General features: G+C 44.2%; 1 protein-coding gene and 1 pseudogene across 1 annotated transcript; both read right to left on the bottom strand.

The window, feature by feature from the left end:
• Nucleotides 1-461: 461 nt before the first annotated feature.
• LOC139413301 (zinc finger, MYND-type containing 10) lies at nt 462-7219 on the bottom strand. Its single transcript, XM_071160509.1, has 12 exons — nt 7076-7219; nt 6774-6888; nt 6510-6626; nt 5392-5445; nt 5118-5270; nt 4885-4973; nt 4673-4767; nt 2823-2995; nt 1536-1661; nt 1303-1424; nt 1025-1150; nt 462-797 (listed from the first exon to the last, which is right to left on the bottom strand). The coding sequence occupies exons 1-12, from the start codon at nt 7162-7164 to the stop codon at nt 662-664; spliced, it is 1395 nt and encodes a 464-aa protein (XP_071016610.1). The 5' UTR covers nt 7165-7219; the 3' UTR covers nt 462-661.
• Nucleotides 7220-7934: 715 nt separating this feature from the next.
• LOC139413961 (GATOR1 complex protein NPRL2-like) lies at nt 7935-15402 on the bottom strand (annotated as a pseudogene).
• Between the last annotated feature and the right edge of the window lie 8156 nt (nt 15403-23558).

A 23558-nucleotide genomic window follows, 5' to 3' on the forward strand; every position in this document is an offset into this window, starting at 1 on the left:
AGACCTTGCGGGATAATAATTTGCGTAATCATCCATTGACGGCTTATGCAATTAACGGTTTGTGAACTTCGTGAACAACGGGGTGTGAGTTAAAGACATGGCAGGCACACCTTTTTAAAAGTGGTGTGCAAAGTCTCAACAATCAAGTGGATAAAGTTACTTTGAAATACAACCCCGTGAAATTGATACCTTGCTGTTACCCGAACAACAGGCAGATTCTGATCCCAGGATCACTGACCAAGATGATGAGTCAAAACACCTGTAGCCGAAAACTTAGGCTATTCTTGTACTTACACATTGTTTCTCTCAATATATATATATAACAGAAGCATAGAAAGCATTAAAAAAAAGCCCAAAAAAGCTACAACAGAGGAGAGCTGATTATTAAAAGTCTTGAGTTCTGCCCCCTCCCAAATTCCACCTGTGAGTTCCACTCAGTATCAGGTCTGAGATCAAAGGGATAGCAAAGGCTTAGCAGTTCATTACTTCAATTAACCCTTCTTATCACAAGTTAGATTATCATTGTAATTCATAAAATCTAGAAGTTGGAATTGAATCGAGACAACCCTCAAAATGTTTACATTAAATAGTCCAAAACCAACTGCATTCGAATTTAGGTAGAGAACTGTCCATTGACTTAGCCCCTTCTCTCTCCCATCACTCAGTCCAATATGTCAGTTATGTCTGCCTCTCTCTCTGTAGGCGTTACGGCCAGGTCCTTCTGGAGCTTCTCTGTGCCGTCGGCCATCAGCTGGCAGGCAACCTTGTGTTTGGACCAATGCTTCACCTGGCATTCCCTACAAGGACAGAGCAACAACACGTATAATCTCATTCAGCTGAACAATGTAGAACTTCCTGAACCAAGGGGTGGTAATAAAACCAATGGCTTTTTCATAGTCTTTTGAGTACACCTTTGTTGCAAGACTAGTAAGAGATTCACAATAAAAGTGGCAGCACCATCCTCTTGATATTTACTTAAGAAGGTGCATTCCCCTGTATGGTGTTTCACTGTAACCAGTCTTACCTCTGGCAGTACCATTCTCCCTGGCAGCGGGAGCATCTCTTGGAAGCCTCGGCCCCACAGGCTCCACACTTGGGCTTCTCAGGGATCAAACTCTCCATCACATCCAGGTTATAGGTCTGGGCCAGTCTAGACAAAGGATGATTCAAAAACAGTATAGATTGTAACAGAGACAGAAAGGTTCACATTCGTATGTCTCAACCCCATCCAATGTTAAATTCACCCTTAAAGATTTTGGTCTCATTCAGTCTCTTTACTAATAACACCAGGCTGAGTATTACCTGAGTGCTTGCTGTCTCAGGTCCTTCTCTGAGGGGTTGAACGTTTCCTTCACTTGGTACTTGGCAATGGCCTTCCACTTCCCTGTATTGTCCCGCATAATGTTGTTCCACATCTCTGGAATCTACCAGTAAAAGGACGGTATTTATTTGTATGACAGCAATTCATTGTGTTCCTGTGTGCGCATGTTCCTGTGTGTGCGCGTGCGTGTTCCTTGTGTGAGTGTGTTCCTCACCTGTTCCAAGATGAGGTCTTTCTTTGGAGGGGCAGGGTCTGTGACAGTGAGGTGACTGAGGAAGCGCTGGAGCTCTACCAGGTTGGGCAGCTGGTCAACTAACACCTCCGTCAGGAAACCTCGTAACTACACACAGAATATAATGGGTGATTTTCTGACATTTCATAGTTCAAGTTTCAGTTTGAGTTGGACTTTTATTGTACTCTGGTCTGCATGGTGGTCTGTTTGATAGACCACCTACGCTATCCTGCACAGAGTTCTCAGAGATCATAATGCTATCCTCACATATAGTCAAGGAGATACAATCATGGTAATAACAGTAATAGGAAACACCTCAGTCAAAACAGCAGCTGGATACCTCATCTATCTCCTAATCGGAGGGGAGATCAGATACGATTTGAGTCACTAACGTGTATCTTCCTGTCCGGGTTGGCGCGCCCATCGGGTTCGTGCCGTGGGGGAGATGTTCGTGGGCTATACTATACAGTGTCTTCCGAACCCTCCTGTCTCAGCCCCCAGTATTTATGCTGCAGTAGTTTATGTGTCAGGGGGCTAGGGTCAGTCTGTTATATCTGGAGTATTTCTCTTGTCTTATCCGGTGTCCTGTGTGAATTTAAGTATGCTCCCTCTAATTCTCTCCCTTTCCCTCTCCCTCCCGGAGGACCTGAGCCCTGGGACCATGCTTCAGGACTACTTGGCCTGATGACTCCTTGCTGTCCCCAGTCCACCTGGTCGTGCTGCTGCACCAGTTTCAACTGTTCTGCCTGCGGCTATGGATCTCTCACTCTCTCTACTGCAACGGCTGTCTCTAACTCTGAATGTTCGGCTATGAAAAGCCAGCTGCCATTTACTCCTGAGGTGCTGACCTGTTGCACCCTCTACAACCACTGTGATTATTATTATTTGACCCTGCTGGTCTATGAACGTTTGAACATCTTGGCCATGTACTGTTATAATCTCCACCCGGCACAGTCAGAAGAGGACTGGCCACCCCTCAGAGCCTGGTTCCTGTCTAAGTTTCTTCCTAGATTCCCGCCTTTCTATGGAGTTTTTCCTAGCCCCTGTGCTTCTACATCTGCATTGCTTGCTGTTTGGGGTTTTAGGCTGGGTTTCTGTATAGCACTTTGTGACATCGGCTGATGTAAAAAGGGCTTTATAAATACATTTGATTGATTGATTAAAGGATAATGATCTGGCCCAGACATTTTTCCTGAGCTATAGATTTGACCATTAGGTTTCAGAAGCCCCTATAGTCAGAAGTGCCAGTACTGGCTGAGGCTACTGTACCTTTAAGAGCTGGTTCTTGTTGAAGTTATTGAAGTCATATTTCCTTTGGCAGTCTTCCTTCAGCACCAGGTTGTACAGAGCAATCCAGACTTGGCCGTCCAATTTAGTCATCTTTAGACGGTCTTCAGATGGAACTTTCTGCCATTTTCCATTCATGTACTTCTCCATTACGCCTGTAGAGGGAGACAACGGACAGGTAATGAGGGATAGGTTGTGCTTCTTACTTCATTTTACATTTTAGTAGACACTCTTAGACATTAGCCAGACCAACTCACAGTAGTGAGTGAATACATTTTCATACTGGTCACCAGTGGGAATCAAACCCACAACCCTGGCATTGCAAGCGCCATGCTCTACCAATTGAGCCACACAGGACTGGTCATCATAATGGTTAAAAGGTTTTAAAAACATTTTTTTTAAATGCAACAGTTGGACAATGAATGAAGACATTCCAAACGTTTAAAATGTTTATAATCCGAGAGATATTGACTGAATTATAGTGCATAAAACATTATACTGGCATGGACAAATAATGAAATGGAGTTCAGTGATTTTGGTGGGAATTATTTCTTAGAATGCACTCATATACACAGTACCAATGAGTAGGTGTGTCCAAACTTTTGACTGGTACTGTACATTTAATTATTGTATTAGGTATTTTTTAAATATTTTGTGTTAAAATAAATAAAAGTATATGTGCCTCATTTGCATAAACACCTGGTGTGAACTTAGCGTATATGAGTAAATTAACAAAAGTGGAGGACCAGAGCTGCAACCACCAAACACTTGCTCTGTCTACCCTACCAGCACTCACCTGCTCTGTCTACCCTACCAGCACAGCACTCACCTCCTCTGTCTACCCTACCAGCACTCACCTGCTCCGTCTACCCTACCAGCACTCACCTGCTCTGTCTACCCTACCAGCACTCACCTGCTCTGTCTACCCTACCAGCACTCACCTGCTCCGTCTACCCTACCAGCACTCACCTGCTCTGTCTACCCTACCAGCACTCACCTGCTCTGTCTACCCTACCAGCACTCACCTGCTCTGTCTACCCTACCAGCACTCACCTGCTCTGTCTACCCTACCAGCACTCACCTGCTCTGTCTACCCTACCAGCACTCACCTGCTCTGTCTACCCTACCAGCACTCACCTGCTCTGTCTACCCTACCAGCACTCACCTGCACTGTCTAGACTGCTTCATTGTTGTCTAGTGCTCTTGCATAATTCAACAAGTGTGTCAATAACAAGATACACTCAAGATTAAAATTCAACATACTTGTCTCTAGATTATACAAAACATACACTATTTGCGAAATTAGACATAATATCACTATAATCCAAGTGTTCATTTTCTGAAGTTGCTTTCATTTCAATAATCTATTTATTAAAAATGGCAACTGTATTCAATTATTATTCAACTCCACAAAAAAATTAACACTCATCAAAATAAAGTTAACTTTCTTCTCTTTTTTGTGAAGCAAGTGTCAAGACGGTGTGTTGAAACCAAGACTAAGCTTTAGCATTCTTATAGATTCAACAGAAATCCAATGTCTCCCATTGAGCCCATTTCAGCCATTACCGGGGTGTGTTTGACAGGTCATTACAAACATTTAAGAGACAAGTGGATTTTGCACCCCTCAAACACAGGAAATAGATGGCTGAAAAATACAGATCCTCAGGTGGGCGGGGCCTGTACATTACTACTACTACACTGTAACAACTAGGCTATGTAGGTAAAAAGATGGCCATTGTTTTGATATAATCATATTATCCCATAGGTGGGGTTATGTGGAAATTGTCTGATCCATTTTGTCCATTTTCATGAATACACGTTCAGTGACCAACCTGCAGAATAGCGACTCCAGGGGCTGTGCTGTACCAGCTGTACCAGCACACAGGGCAGGTTATGGGTGCACAGCATCCTATTGATCACACTGATACTGTGTGTGAGAGAGAAATCACAAACAATACATTTCACCACATGACAGAATTTCTTTTTTTTTTTAGATTGCATGTAAGGTATTTGAAAAATGATATGTGAATGCTAAATTTCCCACCTGTCAGTATGGTCAGTGATGTAGCGCAGGACAGACAGAGCCTTGAGGGAAATTTCAAACTCTAATGCCGCATTCTGACCCTGCAAATCCTGCATCAGACACACAGCACAACAGAGCATTTACAATCCACACCACTGACCAAAGTAAATCCACCATCCTGACTTGCAATGGCCTGACTCTAATGTTGTAGCTGGAACCCAGACAGCTCCTGTAAAGAGGAATCCACCCTGTACCTGTATAGAGGATGAGTCTCCACTCTCTATGTGACTGAGTCGGTCTTTTGTTGGGGTGTCATCCCTGGATGCTCTGCTGGCCAGAAGGGCTAGTTTGCGGTGGCAGTAGTCCACCAGGTCCAGGACTGAGTCGTCTGCTGCCTCACAGGAGTCCTGTAACCAACACATACAGACACTAAATGTATTTAGGACATACTGTAGCTTATGTGATGTCTGAAACAGACACTGCATACATTGTGCTGGTACTGAGGCAAGTGTTCAAATAAGTTTTCACCTTGTGAAACATAATTGTCTCAAGTAGGTTGATGATTGTAGCCTCATGGTGAATCTGTAGATGAGAAGGGAGAGGCTGAAATGAGATGGAAACTTCTAGGGGGTGTACAGTAGGGTGACCATTGTGCGGGACAGTCCCACATTTTGTCCCATTGTCCCGCGACCAAACAAATATGTCCCACATTTTATTAACAACTTAAAACACCACTAAATTCATCCCGTATTTCAGTCAGACTTCCTATTAATTTGATGAGAATTGACATGTCTTTTGCAGTCACATTGTAAAACAGTTAGGAAGGGAGATTTATCTCGGGATTGTTTGAAGCAGCAGTGAAAATGTTGAATGAGCAACTAATGAGCATGGAGTCTCATAATTCTAATGAAATTACCTTATATATTTCAGTCTAATAAGGCTATTTACTTACTTTTGTAAGACTTCGTTAGAAGCACCCTTTTTGTAAGTAGTTAAACTTGAAGAAGAGGACAGTTAGCTGGAATTTAGCCAGAAAGAATGACAAATGTGATTGGTTGAGGATATGACATTGGCCTACATCAAGATATAGGCTATATCATGTGGTAAACACTTCTCCAATGGTTGTTGAGATCTGATATTCTTTGCAGCTCAAGATGAGACGTAGGCCAATGTCATATCGTCAACCAATTACATGTCAAATCCTTTCGGCCTAAATTCTAGCTAAACGTGAAGAGACCGCTCGGTGCAGTGGGATTTTGGTGCTGCACATTTTTTTATTCTTCTAGGCTACACTGTTCTGCAAAATCCTCCCATTGTCCAGATTTGTACCTGTACAGTGCATTCGGGAAGTACTCAGATCCCTTGACTTTTTCCACATTTTGTTATGTTACAGCCTTATTCTAAAATGTATTAAATAATTTTTTCCCTCATCAATCTACACACAATACCCCCTAACGACAAAGCGAAAACAGGTTATTAGGCATTTTTACAAATGTATATAAATGTTTTAAACAGAAACACATTATTTACTTAAGTATTCAGAAACATTTACTCAGTATTTTGTTGAAAAACCTTTGGCAGCGATGGGGTCTGAATATTTTTGTCAGAGCGGATGGAAAATACCCCCACCTTCCCACCCCACTCACCACTATGTACAGAGGAAAGGTGCTCTTCGGATTGAAGTCTTGGAGTTGACAGAAAATAGGAAACACCTTCTGTTTCCAAAGCTCTACCAGAATCATCTCATGGACCAGGGTGGGAATCTAGGGTGAAAAAAGGGGTTCAATCAATTATCTGTTTACATGTGCAGTAACCTGTGCAGTATTTTTTGGTCCATAAAAAAAACGGAGACGACATAACACACCTGTACAGGTGATAGCTAACCTAGCGTTATAGAAGACGGTTATTACCTTTCCCAGTGACACAAGGAGCTCCTTGACGAACTCGTCCTGAGTGGCTGTGGATGAAGCGTTCAATATCGCCTGCATGTTGAGTTTCTCTATGTACTCATGTTGTCTGAACCACCTGTCAATCAAATAAAAAGCAATGAATGGAATACCGCAGCCACGAATCTGAAAAAGCGCGAGATAGACTGCCACTTTTGTCTAGCTGGCATTATCACCAGAGATGGTCTTTGCTATTAGCTAGCTAGCTAGTACAGTAAGTTATCTAGCTAGCTAACGTTAGCTCCTACTAGCAAGACATACTGTACCTTGGAGAGCCAATGTCCCTGAGTGAGAATGTTTCCAGATTTTGGACATATCCTTCTGCCTCTCCGGGAAAAAGAACATAGGTTTCCATATTCTCGACAATAAATGTTTGTACAAAAAAAAGGCTGAGTTGAGAGAAAGTGTGGAGACTGAGGCAGCTTGACGCGCTAACTCACTTTAAGTGCTGATACCAAAAGGTTGACATGGTTACTGGATACATACGCATGCGCATTACAGACAGCCTGACCACAAGAGACAGAGCGGTACAAAAAGATCCCCGAGGTAAGCCTATGCAGAGAGGAAGAGGCGAAAGTGGGCAATAATAATCTTTAGACTAGGTGAGGTGTGCAAGATCAACAGTCAGACAGTGGGTGACGACGACAATTGCATCTTTATTATTGCAAGGAGTGGGTATATACAGTAGAGTTTTTGCACAATTAATACATAAGTATACTGTTCCTTGTTTTGTGGTCTTTATGAATTCTTCCATTCATTGTTCTGAATGAAACTATCCCACAACAATGATTGCTTCAAGTGTCTGGATGGAAAAACCTGAAGATAAGTGAGCCTGGTGACATACTGGTAGTATAAAAATACCTACATGTCTTAGCCTTTGAATACACATATATTTTCCAGAAGATTTCCAGTGATAGGAAGAAGTCACTTTATGGCATCTTTGGCCTCGGTTACTTCACTTTGTCTCTCCTGGACAGCAGCCTTTCGTGTGCATCAGATGGGAGACGAGCAAGAGGCTCATGTTTTCGTACAATGGGACCTCATGTGGCTCTCTCTGTCTTTGTTTGACAGGGGGCTTGCTCTATCTGCATCAAAGTCAGTGTTGTTGCTGATTAACCCAGGGTATCACTTCCAGCACACAATGATGTTTGGGTCATTCTCCAAACGCTCGTCCAGCTCTTTGTAGCTCATTCCTGCAGAGACAGTAAAGGGTACTGCCATGAGAGACCACAGAGTATAGACATATTTATCAAAATACTTATCCAGTCCTCTGTAATGATTTGTCCTCCTAGACACACTCATCATCACTATAAAACCACTCATCTTGTGTCCAGCAATCAGAAACGTCTTCAAAATGTACCTGTCTCGCAGCAGATTTCATCATAACTATGGCAACCAGTGTAAAGGCGTGGTGGACGGCTCCTTTCGTCTCGGGTCACCTTAACAGGATACTTCTGCAGCCGGCGAATTAGAGCCTTCATCAGACTATACTGGATCAGCATCCTGTTGAGCATCACATTATATCAACAACACTATTCTGTACATTTCTCTGCATAAATATGCATATCATACTTCATGTTCCGTGTCACCCACATAAACATCATGAGATAACATGGAGGATTGATGGCTCACCTCTCATCTACCCTCTGCACCTGCTGCGAGTAGCGGGAGCAAAGATCGCGAACTGTGGTGCCTGGAGTCAGACCGCAGTACAGCTGGAACACATCCCTTAAACAGGCTCTCTTCTGTCCTGAAACACAAACAGCATAAGTTATCATACACTGACTGTAACAAATTCAAACTCTTTCTGACTACAACTTCCTAAACTGATTGTAACCTTGCTTGGTGACATAGCTGAGACACTCCGCCTGAATGGACCTGTCATCTATCAAGCTCTGGACTTTAGGGGTTGTGCAGTACACGTTGGAGTACTGGAGAGAAAGAATACTATGAGTCAACAGGACTGTACACACAAACACATTTCACATGAAGAAGACACATTATGTAAAGAAGGTATCATTGCTGAGGGTTTTAATACCTGAAATATTGACACCAAGGTTACAACACCATAATACCTGTAAAAAGAAAACAAAAGAAAACTTGTAGAATCTATTCCATGGTTTCACAAGGAAATGTTTCATTTTCTGTTGCATCATATTACCAGTTTCAAACTACTCACAGTAGATTCTGTACGTAAGTTCAACATCCGCTTCTGCAGATAACTTCTGGATATGCCTGAACCCATCAACGTAGGCCAGGATCTACAATAAAATTCGACACATTTTTAACTACATATTCATCAGTGCTTTAATCGGAGACAGTTTCATGATGACATTACACTAAGTATAGACAGACCGTTGTTTCTCTGAAACCCTTGATGTGAGGTCAGCCACACTCGTTACTGTAGGTATGCTCTCAGGTTAGACCATGACTCTCAGTTCCATTACACATAAAAGTTATTGGACGAAGGCGTCGACTGTAGGGGGAGTTTTGTTCAGAGCGCGATGCTCACAAGCATAAGGAACTTATCTTTCGTATCAGCGTGAAATAATTGTAAAATAACAAAATGTTAAATTGATACACACCTTTGTAAGGAAAGGGTTCCCACACGGCCATATTTCCATTTTACAGCCCTTGTTTACGGGGGAAGAAAAGCGTAAGAAAGAGTGCTAAATAGCCATCTGCATCTCATAACACCTGTGTGTAAACGGAGAACATGCTGTCACTGGAAAATACTGTCGGCTAAAAACGGTTAAAACAGTGTACAGTAAGTGTGTATTTTGCATTTGTGAAATTATTTAGAAGTGATATGAAAGTAGAGGGATTTATGTTTCTAGAACCGTACCTCAATTGAGAATCGATTCACGTTTTGATGGAGTATTTGGCTGTTTTGCCTTCCAGAGCCAATTCGCCCTTCAAACAGAGCCTGTAAGGTCCTTGGAATAAGAAGTAACGTTAGGCTCCTTTAGTCCAATATTGGGCTAGCTTTCACTATGGATGGGTGTATCTGTGTGAGCTGCTATCAGTGTGGTGGTGTGCCTACCTGTTGAGTGGTGAGATCCCACTGGGATTTGATGAAGTGGTCCTTGCACTGAGTGAAGACAGGCACGTCGTACTCCTGCACGATCAGAGGGTCCCTGCGCTGCTCAATCAGCTTTAGGTTGATTGTAATTGGACTCCTCTGAATAAGAGGGAGGGAAGAAGAAGCACGTGTGAGACTGAGATATCGGGGTTTGACCTTTAAACGATTGTCTCACAAATTGCAAATACAAACACATACCGATGGGTAAGGTGCAGGCTCCGGTAGCATTGAGCTCCGCTAACAACGTGGAAATAATGGGTAGCAGTTTCTGTTTGCTCTCCTCATTCGATATGAGCCCACTCTCCAGCTGCAAAATAAATAGAAACATCAATACTTTGTTCTCTATATATCCTATATGACATTCAGACCTAATAATGTTTTAGAAAATAGCACTAGCCTCCAAGGAGACACTAACCTCCAGTGTTGTGAGGTACCCAGAGAGCTTCTTGACAATTGGCTCAAGGTCACAGGTCTCGGTCCGTGAGTCACACACAAGTCCGAGGTTAAAGAGTAGAGCATTGCGGCTGTACTTCTTGTGCTCAATGCACACTTGACAACCAATTCACTTCTTCTCCACGGCTGTTCTACACCAATCAACAATAAGAGACCTTAATCATAAAACAACAGTGCAGGAACAACAAGGATACAAAAGAAAAATAAAATACAATTAAAAAAAAATAAGACATGCGCTTAAAACTGGTCCATTTATGAGGAAATAATGTAATTGTACATAGACAGTTATGAGTTCAAATCAAATTTTATTTGTCACATACACATGGTTAGCAGATGTTAATGTGAGTGTAGCGAAATGCTTGTGCTTCTAGTTCCGACAATCTAACCTAACAATTCCACAACTACCTTATACACACAAGTGTAAAGGGATAAAGAATATGTACATAAAGATATATGAATGGGTGATGGTAAGACGCAGTAGATGGTATTGAGTACAGTATATACATTTGAGATGAGTAATGTAGGGTATGTAAACATAAAAGTGGCATTGTTTAAAGTGGCTAGTGATACATGTATTACATAAAGATGGCAAGACGCAGTAGATGGTATTGAGTACAGTATATACATTTGAGATGAGTAATGTAGGGTATGTAAACATAAAAGTGGCATTGTTTAAAGTGGCTAGTGATACATTTTTTACATCAATTTTCCATTATTAAAGTGTTGAGTCAGTATGTTGGCAGAAGCCACTCAATGTTAGTGGTGGCTGTTTAACAGTCTGGTGGCCTTGAGATAGAAGCTGTTTTTCAGTCTCTCGGCCCCTGCTTTGATGCACCTGTACTGACCTCGCCTTCTGGATGATAGCGGAGTGAACAGGCAGTGGCTCGGGTGATTGTTCTCCTTGATGATCTTTATGGCCTTCCTGTGACATCGGGTGGTGTAGGTGTCCTGGAGGGCAGGTAGTTTGCCCCCGGTGATGCATTGTGCAGACCTCACTACCCTCTGGAGAGCCTTACAGTTGTGGGCGGAGCAGTTGCCATACCAGGCGGTGATACAGCCCGACAGGATGCTCTTGATTGTGCATCTGTAAAAGTTTGTGAGTTCTTTTGGTGACAAGCCAAATTTCTTCAGCCTCCTGAGGTTGAAGAGGCGCTGCTGCGCCTTCTTCACCACGCTGTCTGTTCTATTTGTTCTGCAGTTCTGGTTTGGTAATGATGTACACCTGTACTGTGTCAAAGAGCTCCCGGGATATGTACTCCTCTGGAACATGGGGAGGATAGAACACAGCACAAAGATGTGACTGAGTTCAAAGTGGCTGAACACTCATTGTAAAACCTGTCAACAAAACATACTGCACAGTGTACAGCTACCACTCGGAAATGTCCGAATTGGTAAGAACAACCTTAACAAGAGAGGACGAGAGACCGAACTCGATGGAAAATCTGTCTCTCTCCAGAAGGTGGCGTTTTTTCCCTGTTGTTTCAACCACCAAGCAATGAGTTTTTGTATTTTATTATTAACAAATCAATACAGAAAATACATGGGGAAATAAGTATATATACATAATATAAAAAGGACAATTGGGCTAGGGGATAGAATATCACATTACATAAGGACCTTAAGGGACATACATACACGTATAATTTGAACAGTTTTTTTGTTAGTAGAGTATTTAATTGTCTTAAAATATAGTTCCATTTCTTTTTATAAGAACGTGGTGTTTTGTTTGTAAATTTACATTTGTGAATATGACATTTGGCCAAAAGAATAATGAAATGAATTACATAAAATTGTTTCAACGTATTTCTATCATAGGTAAAGAATCCAAGCAGTACATCTCTCCACAATAGTGTAAAATCTTCATAAATGTGTTAAATTATAAATATACCACAGTTTCCTTACATGAATGCAATGCCAAAAAATATGCAACACTGTTTCTGGGTGGTCATTACAAAAGGTACAATTTTAGTTTGTTCATACAGTGGTTCCAGGATAATATTTGTGAATAATTTTAAAGGAAACCTCCTTAATTTAGTTAACAACAGATATTATCAATAGAACCGTTACAATAAGGCATGACATAAGGTACAACATCCTGCTTAAACAAGGTTTGTATCACTCAGTTGTTGAATGGACCAAAAGATAAACAAATCTTTCCTACTGATGTGTCAACATGGTTAATGGAAGGTAGGTTCTGAGGGTCAGGTCTGTACACGTTCCTGAATAATAAAACAACACCTAAGGGAATGGCATCTAAAACAATTGCAAAAACTTGAGGTGTTACAGGGACCTTGTAAAGTGATAAGAATTCCTTATAACTATGTAAAAAACCTTCTGCATTTACCAGTTGGCTCACCAAAATGATATTATTTTGGAACCAATATTCTAAAAACAAAGAAGTATTCTTATACAATATATCCCGATTATTCCATGTATAATATCTGTGTGGAGAAAAATTATGCTTATAAATGAAGGACCATGACAAGAAAACCGGCCGATGAAAAGCAGAGTTTCACTGGAACTTTGTCAATATTATAATTGCAAACCAACATGAAGGGAAGGCCACCAAAAGTAGAGAAGACATGATGAGGAATACAATTCCACATAGAAGTGGGTCATCTTAGGAATTGCTTTATCAAATTGATCATAAAAGTATTATTTAAGGTAGTAAAGTCCAGAAAATTCAGTCCACCATACTCATAAGTGTTCATTACTATAACATTTCAGGTAAGACCCAAATGCAGACTGTGTTGAAGTAACAATGTTTATTACAGCAACAGGAGCAGGAAAACGGCAGATCAAGGCAAGCAGGGGTCGATAATCCAGAGTGGTGGGGCAAAGGTACAGGACGGCAGGCAGGCTTAGGCTCAGGGTTAGGTCAGGCGGAGGGCGGTAATCCAGAGTAGGGGCAAAGGTACAGGACAGCAGGCAGGCTCAGGGGCATGCAGAGTGGTCAGGCAGGACGGGCTCAGAGTCGGGACAGGCAAAAGAGAGACTAGGGAAAAGCAGGAGCTGAGACAAAACGCTGGTTGACTTGACAAACAAGACGAACTGGCAACAGACAAACTTGCAACAAACAGAGAGCACAGGTATAAATACACAGGGGATAATGGGGAAGATGGGTGACACCTGGAGTGGGTGGAGACAATCACAAGGACAGGTGAAACAGATCAGGCATGACAGTACCCCCCTCTAGGGACGCCACCTGGCGTCCTACATGGGTGCATACCTGGTTGAGCGGGGTGCCGGCATTGGAATTTAGAGATGAGGCCTGGGTCCAGGATGTCCCTAGGTGAGACCCAGCACCTCTCATTTGGGCCATAACCCTCCCAGTCAACCAGGTACTGGAAACCCCTTCCCTGAGGCCAAACCTTCAGGAGACATCTCACCCTGTACGCCGGTTGGCCGTTGATGAGACGGGGAAGAGGGGTGGGCCTGGAAACAGGAGACAAAGGGCTGTGAGACATGAGTTTACATCTAGACACATGAAAAGTAGGAAGAATATGGAGGGTACGGGGCAACAAAGGACGAACAGCAGAGGGGCTAATGATCTTGGAGCAGAGGGAAAAGTCTCTGCTTCTGGGGGTGTAGCCGCGGGGCTATAGCGGCGTGCCAGCGCATCCGGCTTAACATCCTTGGGAACCGGTTGGTGTTGCGGAAGCAAAGTGGCCCGGGCCTTACTGATCCCTTCCCAGAGGTCCTAGTACTCCGTAGGAATAACGGAAAGGTCCGGGGAAATTTCCAAGCCCCCAGGAAGACGTCCCGGGGCAGGCAGAGCTGATTTCAGGCAATGAGTGTGGCAGAACGGGATCCAGCCCACAATGGCACCAGTAGACCAGGTAATTGGGGGATTGTGTCGCTGGAGCCAAGAGATTCCCAATACCATAGGAACCTGCGGAGACTCAATTAGCAGGAATTGGATCGTCTCGCTGTGGTTCCCCGACACTCAAAGGTTGATGGGGTGGTATGGTGGGTGACCTGGCCTATCAAACGCCTGTCCAGCACTCTAACATTCATGGGAATTGAGAGGGGATGAGTGGGGATGCCCAGCTTGGACACCAGGATAACGTCCATAAGACTCATATTGGCTCCCGAGTCGATGAGTATCTGGAGAGACTTGGACTGGTCGCCCCACAGCAGGGTGGCATGGAGAGGGGGGCGAGTAGGGGGAGAAGCTAAATTGTCCTTAAGACCCACCAGAGTACTCATTCCTACCAATGAGCTAGGTCTCTTGAAGGGACAGGTAGATACATAATGACCGGCAGTACAGCAATAAAGACAACTCTTGGTGTTAAGTCTTCGTACGTTTTCGGCTGGAGACAGCCTAGCCCTGCTGAGCTGCATCGGCTCGGGAATAGGTAAATCAGCAGTCTTCGGAGGCTCTTGGAGGAACTCGGATATGCTTGGATCCTCTCGGGGACGTAGACACTGGGGATTTCCGGAGTCCATCAGATGCAAGGTGGGATCCTTGAGTGAGCGATTGGGACTGCAATCAGACCTCTTCTCCTTCCTACGTTCCTGTAGCCATCCATCAATCCAGATGGTCAATGTGATGAATGAGTCGAGATCCGTCAGTAGTTCCCGGGCTTACTTCCTCCGATACTCCGTGCAGGAACATGTCAAACAGCGCTTCCGGGTTCCAGGTACCCTCTGCTGCTAGGGTGCGGAAATCCACCGCATAGTCTGCCACACAAAGGGAGTCCTGCCAAAGCTGGAGTAACCTCCGGGCAGCCTCTCTCCTGGATACCGGAGCCTCTAAAACTTTTCTCACCTCCTCCACGAATACCTCCAGACTGAGGCAGACAGCGGATTGTTGGCGATTGCCAAGGCGAGTGCCCTCCCGGACATCAGCGTAATGATATACGCTATCCTTGACCGGTCCGATGGGAATGAAGAAGGCTGCAGCTCAAAAACGAGGGAGCACTGGGAGAGAAAGGCCCGGCAGGTTCTGGAATCTCCATCATAGTGTTCCGGGGGAGGTAAGTGTGGTTCCCGGGAAACCGGGGTGACTACGCTGCTACCAGCCGGGCTACTGAGGGGCTGGGAGGTTACCGTCATGGTAGGCTGTCTTGTAGGCAACCCACGGAATCACTCCCGCAATGCGTCCAAAGCTAGGTCGTGACGTTCGCCCATGCACTGGAACCCTTCTATCAGACTGCGAAGCAACTCCTCGTGCCTACCAAGGGTGGCAGGCAGGGGTTGATAATCCAGAGTGGTGGGGCAAAGGTACAGGACGTCAGGCAGGCTCAGGGCTAGGCAGAGGTCTGTAATCCAGAGTAGGGGCAAAGGAACAGGATGGAAGGTAGGCTCAGGTTCAGGGGCAGGCAGAGTGGTCAGGCAGGCAGGCTCAGAGTCAGGACAGGCAAGGGTCAAAACCAGGGGGGTAAGAAGAAGAGAGACTAGGGAAAAGCAGGAGCTGAGACAAAACGCTGTTTGACTTGACAAATAAGACAAACTTGCAACAAACAGAGAACACAGGTATAAATACACAGGGGATAATGGGGAAGATGGGCGACACCTGGAGGGAGGTGGAGACAATCACAAGGACAGGTGAACCAGATCAGGGCGTGACAATTACAACAGTTTTCCTAATGTAATGGGTATGGTTTCTCCACAGAAAGTTGAAAAGCATCTGGTCTATCTCCTTACATATTTTACCGTCAAAATTAAAAGATAGGACTCTTCCTTTTAAAGATAAGTCCCTCTTTAGCCATTGATTTGGCTTCTTCTGGATTTTTTAATAAGAGGGTTACACTTTAATAATAAGCCTCTAGACTTCTGATCCTTAGTAATAGTTATGCCTAAATATGTAAGTTCTTCTTTCACAGGAAAACCATAATATGAAGTTGTCACACAATCTTTGACAGCCACGAGTTCACATTTATTAATGATAAGATATAGACCAGATGCTTTGGAAAAGGACTGTATCAAATTGATTGATATGGGGTTTTGGTAACGTCTTTCAGAAAAAGTGTAGTATCGTCAGCCAGCTGGCTGATAATAATTTCTTTACCAACTATGGAAATACCTTGTATTATTTAAATAATTTGTAAGAAGTTGGGTGATTAATAAAAACAGATACAGAGAGAGAGGATGACCTTGCCTATTTCCTCTCTTTAACTCAAATCTAGGCGAGGTGCCATGTTTCAGTTTGATAGACTTGTTACCATTTGTATAGGGAGTCTTAATAGCCGTACAGAAAAAAATCCCCAAAGCCAAATTTCTCAAGGGAGTGGAAGAGGAACTGATGCTCAACTGTTTCAAATGCTTTATAAAAATCTAAAAATAATATGACGCTCTCCTCGGTTATTAGGTCTGAGTAGTCAAGTATGTCTAATACTAGTCTGATATCGTTAGAAATATGTTTGTTCCTCATAAAGCCTTTCCTTCCAGTTCTCTGCTGCCAGTGACTGGAACGTTTATTTCCCTCACCAACTTTAAACATCAACTATCTGAGCAGCTAACCGATCACTGCAGCTGTACATAGTCCATCTGTAAATAGCCCACCCAATCTACCTACCTCATCCCCATACTGTTTTTATTTGATTTACTTTTCTGCTCTTTTGCACACCAATATCTCTACTTGCACATATTCATCTGCTCATTTATCACTCCAGTGTTAATCTGCTAAATTGTAATTATTCGCTCCTATGGCCTATTTATTGCCTACCTCCTCATGTCTTTTGCACACACTGTATATAGACTTTCTTTTCTCTACTGTGTCATTGACTTGTTTGTGTTATTGGCTTGTTTTTTTTTTTACTCCATTTGTAACTCTGTGTTGTTTTTTTACTCTCTAAAAAAGACTTCAAGTAGGAAGGGAGCTACTTGTTCAGAAAATAATTTGTAATATTCTGATGTAAATCCATCAACACCTGGGGATTTATTGTTCTTCAGATGTTTGATAGACTATAATCTCTTCAACTTTGATGGGTTCATCACATTGTTTAGATTCTGTATCACTGATAGATGGAAACATTCTTCAGTGTCAAAAATCATATCTGTGGATTCCTGAGAGTACGTAGAGCTATACAATTTCCTGTAAAAATTGCTACAGTATTTAGCGATGAATTTCTGGTAATCTGTAATAATACCATCAGTGTTTAACTTATGGATAGTGTTATTTGTAGAGTGAAATTTCTCAAGTCTAAAGAAATAGGATAAATTCTGTTCACCCTCCTCCAGCCATTTTTTACTAGATCTGATAAAGTCTCCTTCTGCTTATAATCTATATATTATTCATTATCTATGTATGCTGTTGAAGTCGGAAGTCTACATACACTTAAGTTGGAGTCATTAAAACTAGTTTTTCAACCACTCCACAAATTTCTTGTTAAACAAACTATAGTTTTGGCAAGTTGGTTAGGACATCTACTTTGTGCATGACACAAGTAATTTCACACTCTTACACAAGTAAGATTATTTCACTTAAAATTCAATGCATCACAATTCCAGTGGGTCAGAAGTTTACATACACTAAGTTGACTGTGCCTTTAAACAGCTTGGAAAATTCCAGAAAATTATGTCATGGCTTTAGAAACTTCTGATAGGCTAATTGACATAATTTGAGTCAATTGGAGATGTACCTGTGGATGTATTTCAAGGCCTACCTTCAAACTCAGTGCCTCTTTGCTTGACATCATGGGGAAATCAAAAGAAATCAGCCAAGACCTCAGAAGAAAAATTGTAGACCTCCACAAGTCTGGTTCATCCTTGGGAGCAATTTCCAAACACCTGAAGGTACCACGTCCACCTGTCAAACAATAATACGCAAGTATAAACACCATGGGACCACGCAGCTGTCATACCGCTCAGGAAGGAGACGCGTTCTGTCTCCTAGAGATGAACCTACTTTGGTGCGAAAAGTGCAAATCAATCCCAGAACAACAGCAAAGGACCTTGTGAGATGCTGGAGGAAACAGGTACAAAAGTATCTATATCTAAATTGAGTCCTATATCGACATAACCTGGAAGGACGCTCAGCAAGGAAGAAGCCACTGCTCCAAAACCGGCATAAAAAAGCCAGACTACGGTTTGCAACTGCATATGTGGACAAAGATCATACTTTTTGGAGAAATGTCCTCAGGTCTGATTAAACAAAAATAGAACTGTTTGGCCATAATGACCATCGTTATGTTTGGAGGAAAAAGGGGGAGGCTTGCAAGCCGAAGAACACCAGCCCAACCGTGAAGCAAGGGGGTGGCAGCATCATGTTGTGGGGGTGCTTTGCTGCAGGAGGGACTGGTGCACTTCACAAAATAGATGGCATCATGAGGTAGGAAAATGATGTGGATATATTGAAGCAACATCTCAAGACATCATCTCAAGACATAAAGCTTGGTCGCAAATGGGTCTTCCAAATGGACAATGATGGTTGGGGTTAGGTAAGGGTTATGGTCAAAAAAAGAAAGTAAACTTGAAAGGTTTGGTACAGAGTACCAACAATAGACATAGTGGGGTTAGGCCTACGCCATACTGGTAAAACAGGAGCCTATCACAATACATAAAACATTGTTTTCAAGAAAACTGTAGACTATTACACTATTTAGTGTGGACCTTACAGTGAAATGCTTACTTACAAGCCCTTAACCAACAATGCAGTTTAGAGAAAAATAGCTAAAGAAATAAAAGTAACAAATAATTAAAGAGCAGCAGTAAAATAACAATAGTGAGGCTACATACAAGGGGTACTGGTACAGAGTCAATGTGCGGGCACACCGGCTAGTCGGGGTAATTGAGGTAATATGTACATGTATGTAGAGTTATTAAAGTGACTATGCATAGATAATAACAGGGGGGGGCAATGCAAATAGTCTGGGTAGCCATTTGATTAAATGTTCAGGAGTCTTATGGCTTGGGGGTAGAAGCTGTTTAGAAGCCTCTTGGAACTAGACTTGGCGCTCCGGTACCGATTGCTGTGTGGTAGCAAAGAGAATAGTCTATGACTAGGGCGGCTGGAGTCTTTGACATTTTTTAGGGCCTTCCTCTGACACCGCCTGGTATAGAGGTCCTGGATGGCAGGAAGCTTGGCCCCAGTGATGTACTGGGCCGTACGCATTACCCTCTGTAGTGCCTTGCGGTCGGAGGCCGAGCAGTTGCCATACCAGGCAGCAATGCAACCCGTCAGGATGTTCTTGATGGTGCAGCTGTAGAACCTTTTGAGGATCCGAGGACCTATGCCAAATCTTTTCAGTCTCCTGAGGGGGAATAGGTTTTGTCATGCCCTCTTCATAACTGTCTTGGTGTGCTTGCACCATGTTAGTTTGTTGGTGATGTGGACGCCAAGCACCTTGAAGCTCTCAACCTGCTCGACTACAGCCTCGTCTCTGAGGATGGGGGCATGCTCGGTCCTCCTTTTCCTGTAGTCCACAATCATTTCCTTTGTCTTGATCACATTGAGGGAGAGGTTGTTGTCCTTGCACCACACGGTCAGGTCTCTGACCTCCTCCCTATAGGCTGTCTTGTCGTTGTCGGTGATCAGGCCTACCACTGTTGTGTCATCGGCAAACTTAATGATGGTGTTGGAGTCATGCCTAACCGTGCAGTCATGAGTGAACAGGGGGTACAGGATGGGACTGAGCACGCACCCCTGAGGTTCCCCCGTGTTGAGGATCAGCGTGGTGGAGGTGTTGTTATCTACCCTTACCACCTGGGAGCGGCCCGTCAGGAAGTCCAGGATCCATTTGCAGAGGGAGGTGTTTAGTCCCAGGGTCCTTAGCTTAGTGATGAGCTTTGAGGGCACTATGGTGTTGAACACTGAGCTTTAGTCAATGAATAGCATTCTCACATACAGGTGTTCCTTTTGTCCAGGTGTGAAAGTGCAGTGTGGAGTGCAATAGTGATTGCATCATCTGTGGATGGTATGCAAATTGGAGTGGATCTAGGGTTTCTGGGATAATGGTGTTGATGTGAGCCATGACAAGCCTTTCAAAGCACTTCATGGCTACAGACGTGAGTGCTACGGGTCGGTAGTCATTTAGGCAGGTTACCTTAGTGTTCTTGAGTGGCCGAGACTGATACAGGCGCGAACAGCTGTGTTGGCTACGCATCAATTCAGGTTACTAGACTTTTCAGGTCATAACACTTTTTGATGTTTCATAAGTGATGTCTCTTTGTATGTAACAAATCACACTGTAAGGATGCCAGAATTGTTTTAGTAGTAGTTGGAATAGGAATAGTAACTGAAGTCTGGACACTGACTATAGGTCTCACATGTAGCCTTTTATACTAATAGCTCTGAATTGTGTTCCTCGCAGTAAAATTATAGACCAATTGTTAATTTTGTCTTGGCAACAGGAGTGGAGAAATAGTATGCCTTTCTTTTAGTATTTTGAGAATGTGACTGCGCTTATTGACCTGCTGACAGTATTCCATTTTCAACCAAAAAATATGCATCCAACACCAACTGAAATACTATCGGAAACACGTTGGATCGTTTTCACAGCACTGATATCATTTGGAAATCTCCCTCGTCCTTAAACGTCCTCGCTCCATGAGAGAAGCAGAAATGAAAGAAAACTTTATCGATGTCAACTAGATTGTTGATGATGCGTTGATCATTCTATCGATTTATGACACATTCCGGTGAGCAAGGCTTTATTAAGTGTTCAAGACGAACATCAAGTAATGACGGACGAGAAGCTGCAGGAATCTAATTATAGACAAGTTTTCTAACAAATAGCCAACCAAGTGTCGGAAATAATAAGCAGAGAAATATCTAAATGAGGCTTAAAACTATTACCATACCCCCTGTCGTTGAGCCGTCCTTGAGTATTGTGTGCAGGTAGCCTACATGAGCCTTTTGAAGTAATTGTTTGAAAGCATCATCATGACTGATTGTGTTTATACCACATTAAAAGGTAGACCCACACATAAATCAAATCAAACTTTATTTGTCACATGCGCCGAATGGAATAAATGGGAGGTCCTATACTGGGAATAAATGAAATCTTCTTTGACCACTGGTTATCGTTGAGGTGAGGGCAAAAGTTAAGGTTAGGGTTTAAATGGAATGGAGTCAAACATGTGGTTTCCATTTTTGAGTTTGACACCGTTCCATGAATTCCATTCCAGCCATTACAATGAGCCCATCCTCCTATACCTCCTCCCACCAGCCTCCTGTGGGATGGAGACACATTTATTTCGACATTGTTAAGAAAAACTGCCATGTTGATTTGAGCCTTGCTGTTGGAAAACCACATTAGTGTATGACTTTCGGCTGATATACTTCCCCAACATCACTCCTTGACTTTCATCTACGGTCGGTTGCTTTAGACCAGGGTTCTCCAACCCTGTTCCCAGAGAGCAACCGTACTGTAGGGTTTCACTACAACCCTAATCTAGCACACCAGATTCTAATAATTAGTTGGTTGTCACGCCCTGACCTTAGATATCTCTGTTTTTTTTATATATGTTGGTTAGGTCAGGGTGTGACTAGGGTGGGCACTCTAGTCTTTGTATGTCTATGGTTTTTGTATGTCTAGGGGGTTTTGTATGTCTATGTTGGCCTGATATGGTTCCCAATCAGAGACAGCTGTTATCGTTGTCTCTGACTGGGGATCATATTTAGGCAGCCATTTTCCTCATTTGTGTTGTGGGGTCTTGTCTATGTATAGTTGCCTTAGTGCACATCAGTAGCGTCACGTTTCATTTGGTTGTTTGTTGTTTTGTTTAGTGAGTTTCGATTTATTAAAATGATGTGGAACTCTACTCACGCTGCGCCTTGGTCTCACTCATACGACGATCGTGACAGAAGATCCCACCACCAACGGACCAAGCAGCATGTTCAAGAGGAGCAGGGATCCTGGGCCTGGGAGAAAAGTGAGTGGAGGACATCCTGGACCTGGGAGGAGGTAATGGCAGAGGACAAGACCCTGCCATGGAAGCAGGCGGAGGCAGCGAAAGAGGAACGGTGACGATACGAGGAGTCAAGGCAACGACGGAAGCACATAAGGCAGCCCCAAATTATTTTTGGGGGGGGGTCACACAGGGAGATTGGCGGAGGTAGGGTTTAGACCTAAGCCAACTCCCCATGCTTACCGTGGGGAGCGTGGGACTGGTCAGCCACCGTGTTATGCAGTGATGCGCATGGTGTTTCCAGTGCGTATTCATAGCCCGGTGCGCTCTATTCCAGCTCCCCGCATTTGCCGCGCTAGAGTGGACATCCAGCCAGGACGGGTTGTGCCGGCTCAGCGCTCCTGGTCTCCAGTACACCTCTTTGGACCAGGATATCCTGTGCCGACCATACGTGCTGTATCCCCAGTGTGTCTTCACAGCCCAGTGCGTCCTGTGCCAGCGCCCCGCACTTATCGAGCTAAAGTGAGCATCCAGCCAGGACGCATTGTGCCAGCTCTACCCTCCAGACCTCCAGTGCGCCTCCACAGTCCAGTACGTTCTGTGCCTGTTCTCCGCACTCGCCCTGAGGTCCGTGTCACCAGCCCGGTACCACCAGTGCCGGCACCACGCATCAGACCTCCAGTGCGCCTCCACAGTCCATTACGTTCTGTGCCTCCTCCCTGTACTCGCCCTGAGGTGCGTGTCTTCAGCCCGGTGCCACCTGTACTGGTCCCACGCATCAGGCCTCCAGTGCGCCTCAACAGTCCATAGCTTCCGGCGACAGTTCTGAGTCCAGAGCTTCCGGCGACAGTTCCCAGTCCGGAACCTCCAACGACGGTCCCATGTCCGGGACCTCCAACGACGGTCCACAGTCCGGAACCTCCAGCAACGGTCCACAGTCCGGAACCTCCGGCGACGGTCCCCATTCCGGAGCCTCCGGCGACGGTCCCCATTCCGGGGCCTCCGGTGACGGGCTGCAGTCTAGAGTCTTCGGCGACTAGCAGCAGTCTAGAGTCTTCGGCGACGAGCTGCAGTCCAGAGCCTCCGGCGACGATCCGCAGTCCAGAGCCTCCGGCGATGATCCACAGTCCGGATCCACAGAAGCGGAGGGATCAGCGTAAGGAGGAGGGGCTACGTTCAGAACCGGAGCTGCCACCGAGGGTAGATGCCCACCCGGACCCTCCCCTTTAGGTTCAGGTTTGCGGCTGGGAGTCCGCACCTTTGGGGGGGGGGGGGGGGGGGGGGGGTACTGTCACGCTCTGACCTTAGGTATCTCTGTTTTTCTATATATTTTGGTTAGGTCAGCTGCCTCCAACGATTCCCGGATGAAATTGTCCATGACTGCTGCTTCAGGGGTCGAGAGGGAGTACAGACGACCC

The sequence above is a fragment of the Oncorhynchus clarkii genome, chromosome 7 (genome assembly GCF_045791955.1).
Source record: "Oncorhynchus clarkii lewisi isolate Uvic-CL-2024 chromosome 7, UVic_Ocla_1.0, whole genome shotgun sequence".
Taxonomy (NCBI): Eukaryota; Metazoa; Chordata; class Actinopteri; order Salmoniformes; family Salmonidae; genus Oncorhynchus; species Oncorhynchus clarkii.

Coding starts and splice junctions, on each gene's coding strand:
- LOC139413301 (XM_071160509.1), bottom strand. CDS start 7,164: ATGGAAACCTATGTTCTTTTTCCCGGAGAGGCAGAAGGATATGTCCAA. Junction 6,889..7,075: donor AGGGACATTGGCTCTCCAAG/GTACAGTATGTC, acceptor TTTGATTGACAG/GTGGTTCAGACAACATGAGT. Junction 1,425..1,535: donor AAGACCTCATCTTGGAACAG/GTGAGGAACACA, acceptor TTTTACTGGTAG/ATTCCAGAGATGTGGAACAA.